At 40.6% G+C, this 16,271-nt stretch overlaps 1 protein-coding gene across 1 annotated transcript; it reads left to right on the top strand.

The window, feature by feature from the left end:
- Positions 1 to 5,687: 5,687 nt before the first annotated feature.
- Positions 5,688 to 16,027, top strand: Dr1 (down-regulator of transcription 1). Its single transcript, XM_048447044.3, has 3 exons — positions 5,688 to 6,448; positions 10,546 to 10,709; positions 14,007 to 16,027. Exons 1-3 carry the CDS (start codon positions 6,229 to 6,231, stop codon positions 14,151 to 14,153), a joined length of 531 nt encoding a protein of 176 aa, XP_048303001.1. The 5' UTR covers positions 5,688 to 6,228; the 3' UTR covers positions 14,154 to 16,027.
- Positions 16,028 to 16,271: the final 244 nt, after the last annotated feature.

Below are 16,271 nucleotides of genomic sequence, written 5' to 3'. Positions count from 1 at the left end.
AGGACACAGAGGCAAAGAACAAGAGCTTCCTTCTTCTGTGTCCTTTACACAAGTTGCCAGCAGAAGGTGGGGTTCAGATTTAAGGTGGGTCATCTCACCTCAGAAGAGCTGGATTTAGGGTGGGTCTTTCCTTAGAAGTGTACCCAGCTGCTTGGGTTTAAGTTAATTCCAGATATAGTCAAGTATATACAAAGAACAGCCATCACAGGGAGCTCACCTGAAGAGTGGAATATTTCACTGTTGGAGGAAACTTTACACAATGTTTGGGTAGATTATTGACAGATCGTGTGCCACTGGCTCCATAGTTTAAAGAACTGGAAAAGGTAGCCTTCCCAAAGTACATTCTCTCGGCACAACATGAACCACTGGGCAAGGGTGCTGGGACCCACTGAGCATACCCCTGTAATTAAGCTACTCTGGAACCAAGATCAAAACTTTAGAGGACGTCTTGCTCTCAGGAGGGAGGCCTGACAGTGCCTCTCTGATCCTATGTTTCCTAGGATGAGCAGAAACAGGCCCAGCCTTTCTCAGGTAATTTCATCCCTGTAATGTCTTCTATAATATTCCACTTATTTTTGAAAATTACAACCTAGAAAGGAGATGAAAACTGGCTTGGTGTTAGGCCACCAGAGAACTATTTTTCAGATACATCTTGACGATTCCTGATACACTTTTAAAAATTAACTGTAATTTAACATCCCAACCTCAGTTTCCCCTCCCTCCTCTCCTCCCATTCCCTCTCCACCTCCACTCCACACCCCACACCCAGTCCGCTCCTCGTATGTCTCTGTTCAGAAAGGGTGGCTCCCATGGGTATCAACAAAGCATGGCTTATCAAGTTGAGGTAGGACTAAGCTCCTCCCCTTGTATTAAGGCTGAGGAAGGCAACCCAGTATGAGGAATAGGTACCTCAAAGCCCTCCAGAGTGTTAGGGGCAGTCCTGCTCAAGTACATCAAGCTACACAACTGTCGCACGTATGTAGAGAGCCTAGGTCAGTCCCATGTAGGTCTCCTAACTGTCAATCCAGACTCTATGAGTTCCTATGAGTCCAGGTTAGTTGTTTCTGTGGGTTCTCTTGTGACAATCTTGACCCCCTCCCCCCAGATTGTATACTCCTTCCTCCCTCTTTTCAATGGAATTTTTTGAGCTCAGGCCAGTGCTTTGTTGTGGGTCTCTGCATCTGTTTCTATCAGTTACTTGACGAAAGCTCTCTGATGACAATTGGGGTAGTCACTAATTTGATTACAGGAGATGGTCAGTTCAGGCTGCCTATCTACCATTGCTAGGAGTCTTAGCTGGGGTCAATCTTGTAGATTCATGGGAGTTTCCCCCAAATGCCCCCCATATCAAGACTTCTCTTGCAGTACTCTCCCCCTCCATCCACCCCAGCTCGTTCCCTCATGTTCCCATCCCCACCCTCCCTCAGTCTACCCAGGAGATCCCAGGGAGATCGATGTGTGTCTACCCCTTGGTCCCTCCTGGTTACTTAGCCTCTCTGAGTCTGGATTGTAGCCTGGTTGTTCTTTACATTATATTTAATATCCACTTATGAGTGAGTACATACCATATTTATCTTTCTGGGTCTAAATTACCTCACTCAGGGTGACTTTTTCTAGTTCCATTCATTTGCCTTCAAATTTCTTGACATCATTGTTTTTAACAGCTGAGTAAATACTACATTGTGTAAATGACCACATTTCGTTTATGCATTCTCTGATTGAGGGACATCTTGATATATTTTTAACTGATCCCCTTACCTATGTCAGGACTGTGTACAACATTTCTAACCAGTTATTAGACAGTAGCCTACTGACTCAACTTGAATGGTCTTCCCAAGGAACTTGGAACAGGTATAGAAGCAGAGAGATTTGAGTCTTTTTATATAACTGGAACTATGTTACAGTAGAAACTGAAGTTATAATTGTCATAGTTCAGCTGCCTGTAGTTTGAACAACCAAGAAAGCCAGATGCTGAGGAGAAAACTGAATGAGGAAAAATGAAGTTTTTCTCCTATAGTTCCCCCTTTTTTGTTTTATTGTTTTCTGGTTTTTTTCAAGACAGGGTTTCTCTGTAGCTTTTGGAGCCTGTTCTGGAACTAGCTCTTGTAGACCAGGTTGGCCTTGAACTCACAGAGATCTGCCTGCCTCGGCCTTCCAAGTGCTGGGATTAAAGGCACGTGTTACCACCGCCCAGCTTCCCCCTTTTAACTTAAAATAGTTCAAGTTGGTTTTTACTATTAATAAACATAAACCTTACTGAGTCCTCAGGAGATGGCTAGATACTGTTCTCACAGGCCCTCTGAGAAGTCTGTTGTCCCCTGGAGTCACCCTGGAATGTGTGTACTGTTTCTTCTAAGTGATGGAGATCCACTTGCCTCTGTCTTCTGAGTGCTGGGATTAACAGTATGTAACTGTACCCAGCCTTTAAAATGTTTTTTAAAGATTTATTTTATGTATATGAGCATTTGCTTGCATGTCTGTATGTGCATTGGGTCTAGGTTACCTCAATCAGGTTGATGTTTTTTCTAGTTCTATCCACTTATTGAGAACTTCATTTTTTTAATGGCTGAGTAATATTCTATTGTGTAAAGGTACCACATGTTCTTTATCCAGTCATCTGATAACAGACATCTAGTTTGTTTCCAATTTCTGGCTGTTATGAGCAGTAATGAGCATGGTTGATGGAGTATTTCCAGTAGGATTGAGCATCCTTTGGGTAAATGCCCAGAGTGGTAAGCTGGATCTTGACATAGATCGATTCCCAGAATTCTGAGGAATGGCTACAGTGATTTCCATAGTGGCTGTGCAAGTTTGCACTCCCGCCAGCAGTGCATGAGTGTTCCCCTTTTCCACATCCTCTCCAGCATGAGATATCATTTGTTTTATTTATCTTAGACATTCTGACAGGTGTAACAGGAAATCTCAAAGTAGTTTTGATTTGCATTAACCTGCTCACTAGGGAATATTTCTTTGGCTTCTTCTCAGCTATCTAAGGATGTTGAACATTTCTTTGGTTCTTCTCAGCTGTTTGAGTTTCCTCTTATGAGAATTTTTTGTTTAGATTTGTACCCCATTTTTTAAATTTGGTCATTTATTTTCTTGATATGTAGGTTTTTTAGTTCTTTATATATTTTGGATATTAGTCCTCTACAGGGTGAGTAGTTGGTAAGAATCTGTTCCTGTCCTAGAATGCTACAACTTTGTCCTTATGATGATGTCCTTTGCATGCAGAAGCTTTTCAGTTTCGTAAAGTCCAGTTTATTAATTGTTGATCTTACTGCCTGTGAAATTGATGTGCTGTTCAAAAAGTGCTTCCTGTGCTAGGTTCAGTGATCTGGGTTTTGTTTGTTTGTTTACGAGGTTTCTCTGTGTAACAGTACTGGCTAGCCTGGAACTTGCTTTGTAGACCAGGCTGGCCTAAAACTCACTGAGATTTGTCTGCCTCTGCCTTCCAAGTGCTGGAATTAAAAGTGTGCGCCACCACCACCCAGTTTAAAAGTTTTTTGGAGTGATCTGGTTTTATGTTGAGGTCTTTGATCCACTTGGAATTGAGTTTTGTGCAGGGTGATAGGTATGGGTCTATTTGGATTCCTCTACATGCTGACATCTGGTTTATCAGCACCATTTGCTGGAGATGTTGTCTTCTTTTCAGTGTCTATTTCTAGATTATTAAAAATCGGGTGTCCAAAGATCTGTGGATTTATGTCTGGGTCTTCAATTCCATTCCATTGATCAGCATGTCTATTTTGATCATTTGGATCTTCTATTATTTGCCTTTTAGTTATTTCAGCTAAGGGTTTATCAATCTTATTGATTTTCTTAAAGAACCAACTCTTTGTTGTAATGATTCTTTGCATTGTTGTTGTTGTTGTTGTTGTTTTGTCTTAAACCCTGAGTTTGATTATTTCTTACCATCTACTCCTTTGGGGTGTTATTTTTTTCCTCTTTGCTCTAGAGGCTTCAGATGTACTGATCTTGCTACAAATGCAATACAAAGATTTACCCTGTGAACTTTGTTCTCAAATGCCTGATTTCTTCCTTTTATTATTTTCTATTGTCTACACCATTAACTTGTTTTTGGAATAGCTTAATAACTAGTGTTTTTGTCTCTTCCATTGCATTCCATCTCACATGTCCATCCAGACTAATCTTTTTAAATATTGTTTTTTATGGTAGTGGTAGCGTACACACCTTTAATCCTAGCAAGGTCTTTTGCACACATTCCACATTACTTATATTACCACAGAATCTGCAGTAATGAACCCTTATTGGAATAACAGTGTAGCATGTGCTCTGTTGATCTACTACACCACACAACTCTAAAAAGCATGTTAAAAAGAAAAAGTATATATATATATATATATGTGTGTGTGTGTGTATGTATATATATATATATATACACACACATTTACCCCAGAAACAAGATTTGCATGTGGCAACTCTGGAGATAATTTTTGTTAGATAGCCTTTTTATACTGATAAATTAAGGCCCAAATAAATGTAGACAATATAATAAATCTTTTAAACAAACAGTAAACAATACTTCATAAAGGTGATACATCTGAACCAAGTTTCACTTATTTTGAAGAAAAAAAATATGTACTCTGTATATCAAAGATTAAGTTAATTAGCATTGATAATGAAGAATCTACACTTTCCAGCAAACATCTTGGAGAAAATGTTGGATGAAAACATTACTCAAGGCTGTTGTTCAAGCTCCCTGGTGAAAGTAGGTCTAATAGAGTGGGTGGGAGAGAGCGGCTGACAGTGAGGGTCTCCTGGAAACCAAACACCTTAAGAGAATATTGCCAACATCCCACCTGCCAGTCTATCAACAAAGAATACGGTGAACTGAACTGCACACATGCATTTAATGGCTTAGTCCTTTTAAAAATTACAACATTCCACTATTCACTAATGTGACAGTATGCGACTTTTTCGTTTTATGGTTTTCGGAGACAGGGTTTCTCTGTTTAACAGTCCTGGTTGTCCTGGACCAGGTTGACCAGGTTGGCCTTGAACTCCCAGAGATCTGCCTGCCTCTACCTCCAGAGTACTGGGATTGAAGGCGTGCGCAACTATGCCCGACTGTGAGTTTTAGTATATATATTTATTAATAATGCAACTTCTGTAATGAACCTGGCACTAGTTAGTTACAACCACCCTGGAAAGAAGTTGCTTGAGACAATCCACTATATTGGATCTGACTACTGGCTCCTAGTTACCGAGAGCCACTTTTCTGAAAGTTTCATTTCTTCCTCATAAATGAGAACAGGGAGCTCTGATCTGAACGCTGTTAGTTATAAAAATCCCTCCTCCGATCACACACAGGATCTGCTTGCCCCGAGTCCCATTCAGAGCTCCTGTCACTCAGTGCCCTAAGTGAAGGGAAGGAGGAAAAGGAAGTTCTGTGGTCACGACCAGGGCTCCTCCGCCACGTGGCCCTCGGTGGCTCTTCTGCCCACGCAGCCCTGCACAGGGCCAGCGAGCTCCCCTAGGGCCTGACCGCAGAAACGCCGGGCGGAAGCTGCGGGCTGAGCACCGGGAGCACCCGAAGCACCGCGGTTCCCGCCTCCCGCCCGCCTCGTGGGGGCAGGGCGGGGAGCACACCCGGAAATCCGTGGAGGAGGGAGGGTGGGACCTGGGGGGGGAGACTTCCGGCGGCGCAAAGCGTGCTGGGATCAGCTTGCGGCAAGCCTCCTTCCTGGCCTGTAGCGAGACCACCGTTAGCGCCGCTCCGGCTTCCGCAGCTGCTCCGGCCCCGGCGGCTGCCGCGGCTCTGGCTGTGCTCGGCCCCGTTCGCCTTGGTTCTCCGGCGGCCTCGGCAGACATGTTGTGAGGCGGCGGCGCGGGTGCCCAAAGGATGGTTTGGCCGAGGCGGCGGCAACCGCTGCTGGTGGCGGCGGCCGCGGGGGCTCCGGCTCTGTAGAGCCGGGCCTGTGGGTGTGCGCCCGGGCCTGCGGCCGGCAGGGCTCCCGTGCCGTCCAGGTCCGTGTGAGCCGGTACTGGAGGGCAGTCCCGGAGCCCTCGGCACCCCGACCTTCCCTTCAGACGCACACTAGAATCTCCCACACAGTGGGCGTTCTCGGCCCTCGAACCCACCTCTTCCTCGTTTCCGAGCTTCCCCGACCCCGACGTCCCTGCCCGAGGGCAGCCTGAAATCTTCGCGGAGTGGTGGACCAGAGTCAAGGAGTTTAAAAGTTGAGGCCTGAAAGACAGGAAGGTACGATGGCTTCCTCGTCTGGCAACGATGATGATCTCACTATCCCCAGAGCTGCTATAAATAAGATGATCAAAGAGACTCTCCCTAACGTCCGGGTGGCCAACGACGCCCGAGAGCTGGTCGTGAACTGCTGCACTGAATTCATCCACCTTATATCTTCGGAGGCCAATGAGATTTGCAACAAGTCGGAAAAGAAGACGATTTCCCCAGAGCACGTCATACAAGGTAAGTCATTTGTGTGGAACTTTGTTGAAATGACGGTCCAGGGGGGAGGTCTTGCTGATAGATAGCATAACCGCTTCGTGTCATTAGTAAGTCCTGTAATGAAGAAGTCAAAAAGGCATAGAGACAGCTTGCACCTTAAGAAAATACCTATGTAGCATTTTTCTGACATTTTTCATCCAGCTAGTGTAAATAAAGAATGCAAACATTAGGGTCAGCAAACATCCTCAATACCTAACTAGTACCGTTTGCAGTCAGGTCTTAAAGCAACAAGAGTTGACTGCCTACAGTTTAACTTGGATAATAACAGGTGAGAAAGGAGCCTAAAGGTTCTCTCTGGGAAAGTTAAATTTTAGACAGAACGTCAAGCATGCGTTGAGTCAGAGAGCACCTCTTCCTCACTTGACCCTTTTTTACCAGTGTAGAGGAAAGATTCATTTTGAACACACAAATAGAAAAAAAACTCTTGGACTGTGGATGTAGGTCAGTGGTGTATCGTTTACCTGGCGATCATGGGTCCTGGGTTTGATTACCAGTATGGAATTAATACACGCGCGCGCGCGCGCGCACACACACACACACACATATTAACTTGAGGGTTCAGTGTTGTAAAGTTTATTGCTTTCCAAAAAGGGAGCCTGTTTTTGCTTTAAAAATTGATAAAACAATCATCACCATGTTACCAAAGCTTTCTGTAAGAAAAAGGCAAAATGCCACATTTTTTTCTTTTAGACTTCCTCTAACTTTTGATTGTTTTATTCTTAGAAAATGTTGAAAAGCTTGTACCAAAAGCTATGCAAAAGGTGACAAGGACACCCACACCTCTTCCAGTACTGGGCCTTGAACTGTATCTGACACACACTAGCAGACTCTCTGTCCTTTCCTTGTGCTGTTCCCATTGGATGTGTGGTGTGTGTGTGTTATAGGGTTTTATTGAAAAGCATTTCTAAACGTCTCAACAGTTTCTTCCTTATCTTGGAAAATATTTGTAGTAGGGATTTGGGAAACTGTGTTTTTGATGGTCGCGGGAAGGGAGACAACACTTTTGGCAATTTTGAGGGGAAATACTCTCTGGCTTTTCATGAACTCCTAAGAGAAAGTTGCATCCAGTCTGAGGCAGTAACTTATATTTTTCCACTATCAGGATTGACAAAAAGATAGTGACTCCTTTTTGAGCCTTTTACCCTGTGCTGAAGGTAGGATGTAAAGCACACCCTGCTGTGCTGTGGTTGTCTCTTAGAGCTGCTCGCTTAGCCATGATATCGTATGTGTATACATAAGTATGTTACATACACATGTACTCTGCTATTTCAGTTCAGGGTAAGGAGAAGCAAGATGCTAACAGGATCTTACTGTGTAGCCCAGCCTGGTTTTATACATTCTCTTTTCTCTTGAGTTCTGAGATTATGGGCTTGCTGTAACCACCATTCCCTGCCGCTTATTTGATTCTTTTCTTTTTTCAAGACAGGGTTTCTCCGTGTAACAGTTCTAGCTGTCCTGGAACTAGCTCTGTAGACCAGGCTGGCCTTGAACTCACAGAGATCTGCCTGCCTCTGCCTCCTGAGTACTGGGGTTAAAGGCGTGTGCCACCACCGCCAAGCATTTATTTGATTCGTGTGTGTGTGTGTGTGTGTGTGTGTGTGTGTGTGTGTGTGTGTGTGTGTGTGTTTTAAATTTAGGGCTTTATATGTGCTAGGCAAGCATTGTACTACAGAATTGTATTCCCAACCCACCCAATTTGATTCTTGAAACTGGTTGGGTTTTTTTGTTTGTTTGTTTGTTTGTTTTTTAAATTGCTGGTTTGATTGCTGAGTGGTAAGAAAAATGGAAGCCAAGTTGTCTGGTTTTTTTTTTTTTATTTTTATGTTGTATATGTGATTGTTTTCCTAAGTCTTTGAGCAGATTATCAAACAAATAGCCAAAATTGTCTTTGACTCCTCATAAAGCATCAGTCTTTTAATGGAAACTGCAGAGGATTTCAATAGGATCTGCCTAAACATTTGTTTGTACCAGGAAAATGAGGATTGTTCCAAGAATCTAATAACGCAACCTGTCTTCTTGGGAAAAGTTCATTTTTTTCTAGGATATATTTAGAGTTCTGATTGACAAGATGATTGAATAAAAGTGCAGCCATAGCAAACAATATGCTAAATAGTGCAACTCTGGAATACACTAACTTTGGTTTAATGCATGACTCAGAAAGTTACAGTGAAAAACTATTTTCTGTGATGATGGCAATCTACTGATGTTAAAAACCTGTGAATCGACCTGTTGGCACTCATAAATTGACCTTTTTCTTGTAATGTTGCCAATAAGAATATAAAAGGGGCTGGAGAGATGGCTCGGCGGTTAAGAACACTGATTGCTCTTCCAGAGGACTTGGGTTCATTTCCCAGCACCTGCACAGTGGCTCACAACTGTCTGTGGCTCCAGTTCTAAGGGACCACACACGCTGACAGCCTCACACAGGCACACATGCTGCTAAAAAACCAGTGCAGCCAGGTGGTGGTGGTTTTCACCTTGAGGCAGGTGGATCTCTGTGTAGCCAGCCTGGTCTACAAGGACTAGTTCCAGGACAGCTATGACTGTTACACAGAGAAACCCTGTCTCAAAAAACAACCAAACAAATAAAAAGTAGTTTTGCTCCAATTAGTGTAATGTTAAGGTTTTTGGTGTTTTTTTTGTTTTGTTTTTGTTTTTCAAGACCAGGCTGGCCTGGAACTCAGAGCTCAGTCTGCCTCTGCCTCCTGTGCTGGAATTAAAGGCGTGCACCAGCCCTGCACATTGGAGAAATTTTTCTTTTGTTCTAGGTGTTTGAAGTATATCCTTACTGAGTAACTCTGGAAAACTGGTAGAATTATGATAGATACAACCTTTTCATATTGTTTTTCTGTGAGAGGCAGAAGCAGGTGAGTTCCAGGCCAGCCAAAGTGAAACCCTGTCTCAAAAAAAAAAAAAAAAAAAAAAGATTTTCTGTCTGCATTGATTATTTAGGAACAGAAGATACATACATATAATACACATTTTTTTACCCCCCCCCCCGTGTGTGTGTTTTATTTATTTTTATTTTATGTGTTTTGCCTGCAGGTATGTCTGTGTGAGGGTGTCGGAGCACCTGAAACTGAAGTTACAGACAGTTGTGAGCTATCATGTCGGTGCTGGGAATTGAATCCATGGTCTTCTGGAAGAGCAGCCAGTGCTCTTACCCACTGAGCCATCTCTCCAGCCCCTGCTTTTTGTTAATACACGTTTTTAAAAGGTTTTCATATTGAAGTTTGGGTTTTTAGTTATAAAGTTAATTAACTATACCTTATTTCAGGCCATTTTAATCACTCAGTTGCTACCTGGCTTTATCTTATTAGAACAAATTAAGCATTCTGATGCACTTTTGTAAAGTGTAGTTAGGAATTAATTTTATCACCAAATAAATTTATAAAATATCAGAATTTAGTTAGCTTTATTATTTTTCATCCTACTTTCTGTAATTTAATGAATATGTGTCCTACCCTATTTTTTTAATGGGACAAACTATGTCATTAACCTGTAAATTCCAAATATTTGCCTTTTTTGTATTCTTTAAGAAACGGACAGACTTAATGATGCTTGACTATTAATAAGTGGCATAGGAAAGATATTTTTCTTTCTCAAACCATATGTTCTTCTAAGAAATTTTAAAAGTTAAAGAGGGAAAAATAAAAACCTGTGCCTTGAAATGTACCATTAGCTTTTAACCAGCCTCTAGCCAAATATTAAGGAAGTAGGTAAATACGGGGCTAGAGAGATAGCTCAAAGGTTAAGAGCATGGTGCCGTTCTTGCTGAAGGACTTGGGTTTTTCACACACTCATAAGATGCCTTTAACCCCAGCTCCTGGGGAGTACTGTGCTCTCAACCTGGCCTCTATGGGCACTACACTCACGTGTACAAATCACACACACACAGAATTAAGAACAAAAATGGTTGATAAAAAATATTTTGTCTTAGTTAACCAGACAGTTGCTAAACAACTGTCTCTCAACAGGAAACTAACATAGAAAAGTAAATGTTACATGAATGAGGGAAAGCTATATTTTTTTTACCTTTCATTCTTTCATTTCTGCAGCACTAGAAAGTTTGGGCTTTGGCTCTTACATCAGTGAAGTAAAAGAAGTCTTACAAGAATGCAAGACAGTAGCGTTAAAAAGAAGAAAGGCCAGCTCTCGTTTGGAAAACCTTGGCATTCCTGAAGAAGAGCTATTGAGACAGCAACAGGAATTGTTTGCAAAAGTAAGTAGTGTGCTTTATATTATTTTCGTTGGCAATTTACCAAAGTCAGGGGGTTTTTGAAAATCACTTCATAAATCAACATATCTAGAGGATTCTTTCTCCAGCTTATTGCTTATTACTGAGTCTGATGTTTAGAACTTGGCCAGTTTGACTCTAGTTCATGTAAATGATTGCAACAACCAGTTTCCTTTCCATTTTCTCTTTCTATTGTGTAACATGAGGGGGCCTGCTTGTTTGTATTTCTGTCCTGCCCAGCCCCCCAGCTGTTTAGTCCCAGAGAAAAATCACACAAAGGACTCCGTAAGTTATAATGCTGATTGGCCCATTAGGTCAGGCTACTTATTAGCTAACTCTCACATCTTGATTAACCCATTTTTCTGATCTATTTTAGCCATGTGGCACAGTACCTTTTTCAGTGGGGCAGCTTACATCCTGTTGCTTCGGTGGTCTGGGCAGGAGTGGGAGGAATCAGCTTCCTTCCCCCCAGAATTCTCCTGCTCTCCTTGCATCATTTCCACTTCCTGTCTGGTTTTCCCACCTACACCTCCTGCCTGGCCGATCAGCATTTATTTAAAACATGATTGACAGAATACAGACAATTCTCCCACACCACTATTGTTGTTGTTTTGTTTTTGTTTTTTGAGGCAGGGTTTCTCTGTACAGCCCTGGCTGTCCTCCTGGATCTCTATATGTAGACCAGGCTGCCCTTGAACTTAGAGATTCACCTGCCTCTGCCTCCCAAATGCTGGGATTAAAGACCACCACCACCACTGCCTGGCCGCTACTCAATTTTATTGAGTGGATACAAGGAAAGTCTAACATTTTCTGTGTAGCAAGGCATTGATCTGTATCCCAAGCTGGTTTTGAATTTACAGTCCTTCTGACTCAGTCCCCCAACTACTGAGGTAATAGAAATTATGCCATCAAACCTCACTGCATTTGAGCCTTAAACATTGTCAGGCACAAGATACAAATAGCATTTATTAAAGTAGGCGAGAAAGAGTTTGGGTTAAGAATGTATACTATTCCAGAGGACCTGAGTTTGGATCCCAGTACTCACATTGGGAGGCTCCAAGGATATCCAACACCTTTGGTCTTTGAGCGTACCAATACTCATGTACATATCCCCAGCAGACACACACACATACATAATTAAAATAATAAATCTTAGAAAATAAACTAATAAGAAAAATGTTTTTCGTTATATATTGAGTTTAATATTTGTTAATAATATTCCTTAGCAATTTGTATATTTTAGCTCATTTAATCCTCATAAGAATCTGTGAGGATTATATAACGGGTTGGCAAGACGGCTCAGCAAGTAAAGGTACTTGCTTCCTTATTTCTGGAATTTTCCATTTAGTATTTGATTGATCCCAGGTAACAGAAATCACAACTGAAATTATGTGTGGGAAGACCATTGTACTGTGTACATATGTACAAAGTACATCAGCTTTGCTATCTGAAGTCCTCATTGTATTCTACTGCCAATAGGGGCTAGTGTAAGTAAACAGGCCTACATCTTTTCTTTCCTCTTCCAGTTCCTTTGACCAATCCAGGAACAGTTACTTGTAGACTAGGCTGCCTCTGTCTTCCAGTTCTGGGACTGTAAATATGTGCCTTCACACCCAGTGTCCAGAAACACTGCTGACTGCGTCAGTTTGTCTTATAGTAGGAACTGATTCTAGTATGCATTTTCTGTTACAGAACCAGCCTACACCCTTCTTGGGTGTTGGTCTCCATAGGTGTGTAACATGAAGGGGCCGGCTTGTTGGGGTTTCTGTCCCACCCAATACTTCACAGCTGGCAAGCCCCAAAGAAAATCACACAGAGATCTCCATAAGTTATAAAACTGTTTGGCCCATTAGCTCAGACTACTTATTAGCTCTTGTAGCTTATATTAACCCATTGTTCTTATCTATGCTAGCCACACAGCTCGGTACCTTTCTCAGCCGGGCAGATTACATCTTGTTTCTCGGTGATCTGGGCAGGAATGCGGAGGGAGCTTCCTGTTCCCCAGACTACTCCTGTTCTCATCACCCCGCCTCTACTTCCTGTCTGGTTGACCCACTTATACATTCTGCCAGGCCAATCAGCGTTTATTTAAAACATGATTGACAGAATACAAACAATTCTCCCGCACCATAGGTGGGTTCTCCATGCTTTCATACTTTAGCAAATATATCTGTTCTTCAGAGATCTGAGTTTAGTTCCACCTGATTGTTCCTCCAAACAAAAGGTTTAAATGTTCCACTCTTTGTTCCCAGATTAGATTGGAGACCACTGCTTGTCATTGGCATCTGCCTAGTGTCTTAGTATTCTTTTGTTTTTTCAGTTGCCTGTTATTAGTTTTGTTTGTTTTTTTTTTTTATTGTTTAAATTAGTTCCCAGAACTAGTGTTAATTCTCTCTCCTGAAAACACCTTGACTTAGGCAGGAAAGAGAAAACAGTATTTTGGTTTGACTTTTAAGTAAGGGTACAGTTTCATCAGTAAGTGAAAATTAGGAAATTTCAAGTAGACAAAATATAAAAACATTGAAAATGTAAAAGTATAGTATTCATTTGAGAAATATTTTATGTTTTAGGTTTCTTTTGAAGCATGAGGGTAGAGAATTATAGGAACTCAGTAGAAAATACCAGCACGACTGTTGTATTCACTATGGTACTGGAGACCTTTTACACCACAAATTATGTTTATATGAAAATTATAATTGAAGGGAAAGAAAAACACTGTAAAAAGGGCTGAAAAGCAACTAATGTGATCCACCACCACCAAGGTTTTGTTTGTTTTTTGTAGCCCTGGCTGTCCTGAAACTCATTCTATAGATCAAGCTGGCCTTGAACTCAGATCTGCCTGCTTCTGCCTCCCAAGTGCTGGGATTACCACGTGCTACCACCTCCTGGCTCTATCAGTTTTTTTTTTTTTAATATGTATTTATGTGCATGGGTGTTTTGCCTGCATGCAATGTATATCACATGTGTACGTTGCCTGCAGAGGCCAGAAAAAGATGTTGGATCCCTTAACAGATTGTTGTGATCTGCCATGTGAGTGCTAAGAATCAAACCCAGATCCTCTGGAAGAGCAACCAGTGCTTTTAACTGTTGGGCCATCTCTCCGGTCCCTTTTCAGTTTTTTCAGTTGAACTAAAAATATTAAGAGTTCTTGTTTTCTAGGTATGTCATAATTACATAGTACTTGGAAAATATCTATCTACATTTGTTGAGTAAGTCTGTTAGTTACTTTACTTTACACTTAACCAAAATGTGTACACTTGCTTTTATGTTTTTAATTCTCAGGCTAGACAGCAACAAGCAGAATTGGCCCAACAGGAATGGCTTCAAATGCAGCAAGCCGCCCAACAAGCCCAGCTTGCTGCAGCCTCAGCCAGCGCATCCAATCAGGCAGGATCTTCTCAAGATGAAGAAGATGATGATGATATCTGAAATTCACCATCTCGGCTTCTGTGTCCTCTATAAGAAAACAGTGGAAGAAATGCTTATCTGTAATTGTGTATGCATCTTGGACTTACCGTTGGTATTCTAGAGACGTCTGCTGTCAGGTTTCAACTGCTGTGCTATACATGTAAAACTGTCTCTTTCAACATTGAAAATTTAAGGTTCAATATAACATCAGCTTTGAATTTGTAATGGTGTTTCTGGAATCTATGAGCAGTGTGAACCCTTTATTTGGTCTATAAACAGTATTATAGAAAATGTCAGGTTTATAAAAATACAGTGAAATTTACACAAATGTCTTAATTTGTATTTGCATTTTCTCTGCCCTTTTAACTGAACTAAAATTGAGTTTTATATTGAGATGGGGCATGGTGTGATGCAGAATACGTTGAATCAGGTCAGCGAAAAAAATTCAGTTCTCTATAGTATCTAAATTTTTTTTTGTCTTTTAAAGTGAGTATATATGCAGGCAACAATTATATATGCTCAGATAAATATACTTGCTAAGAGAAAAACTCAAATAAGATATTCAAAACTAGAAAGGAAATGTATTCACTAATAGCTGTATAAATTTGGTGAGTTATGTTTTTGATTTTGTTATTGTTTTGTGTAACAGTAAAGACTAGTTTTATTATAGTATAATTTATCCTGAGCTACACTATGCCATTTCAGAAACTGGCTAATCTTGAAGATTGTTGTGATTCTTATTGTTTCACTCCAGTTTGGTAATTGTTCATAGTATTACTTGCTTAGTTCGTGTTTGTCATTTGAGTCTACAACAAAGTCTATAGGTAAGACTTATGAAACTGTTGCTTGGGTTCCGTTGGTTTAACTGAGGCTCATGGATATTCAGACTTGCTAGGGGAAATAAATGAAAACTAATGAACATGTTTGCTATGAAAGAGGGCTTTAAAAATATTATTTAACATGTAGTTTACGTATTGTTTGGTTTTAGCATAACATTTACATTTTCTTGACTAGGTGACCTTAAGAGTCCAGTGCTAATTCTTGATGACACCATCCCCCTCAAAATTGAGTGGCTTTAAAGTTTTGCGTTTAATTAAAAAGTGTCATAACTGACCAGCCCTGTATGAAGTGTTAACTTGCTTGTTAAAAGGGAGCAGCTTGAATTTGATTTCAGTGACTAAAGTGCGATAGTGTTTGTGAGAGGGACACAGTGTGTTTGGAGAAGTGGTGTATTGCTTGTGTTTGGAAACAAAACAATGCCATCTAAGGAAGTCATTAAGTTCCTATGTCAGTTGCCAAGTCACTTAGATTTCTGTATTCACCAAGCCCCAGAAGAGATTCTAGCTGCCACGGTTTTAATTTTAATTGGAGAGCTAAGTAGAGTTTATAAGTATTAGATTTCTTAATATTCATATTTTTCTGTTTTAGAAAAAGGGAAATATTGTTATGCATTTATCAGATAGATATACTTCCCCAGTATAACAGAAAAGGTAGTAAAAAGGATAGTAATTTTGCTGAATGCTTTATGTTGAAGTTATTTTAAGGTATTTCATGGATATGCCCATGAAGTGTTTGGAAAAAACTAGAAGGAATCGTTTTTTCAAAAAGGTTAAGTACCAAAGGTAGGTAGTTTAGTCTGCAAAAATAAGTTAGTCACTGTTGGCTACTCTAATTTGTACTGTAACATTCTTTTACTTTGTTTTAAGTGTATGTTTCTCAAACAATTTAGATATTTTTCCATACTTTTTTTCTGATGCAGACTTCAGGTTGATTAATATTTTACTGCATCTGATAATGTATTATATGTTTGAAGCCTAGTGACTTTTCATTTTGATGTTCTTGTGATTTCATATGCTGTATTCCTCAAGCAATAAAATTCTGATGTGTTTTATAAATTGTTTTTGTATTTAATGAGTATAGGGCAATTTCTGTTACGATTTTCAGCACTTTTGAGAATGACTAGTATGAAAGACATGGGTTATTTGGTATGTAGTGCCCCCTTTCTCATTAGTTTACTGCTATCAGAAAACATAGTTTTTCTTCTTTTTGATGAGCAGAGCAAAGCTCATCAAGCAGTATCTTGTTTTTAACATTTAAAAGTCACAATTATTTGTTGCTATAGTCATTAGAATGATTTAG

The sequence above is a fragment of the Myodes glareolus genome, chromosome 8 (genome assembly GCF_982192425.1).
Source record: "Myodes glareolus chromosome 8, mMyoGla1.1, whole genome shotgun sequence".
Classification (NCBI taxonomy): domain Eukaryota; kingdom Metazoa; phylum Chordata; class Mammalia; order Rodentia; family Cricetidae; genus Myodes; species Myodes glareolus.
Note: the sequence above shows the minus strand (reverse complement) of the source record. Positions and strands in the feature narration are given on the sequence as shown.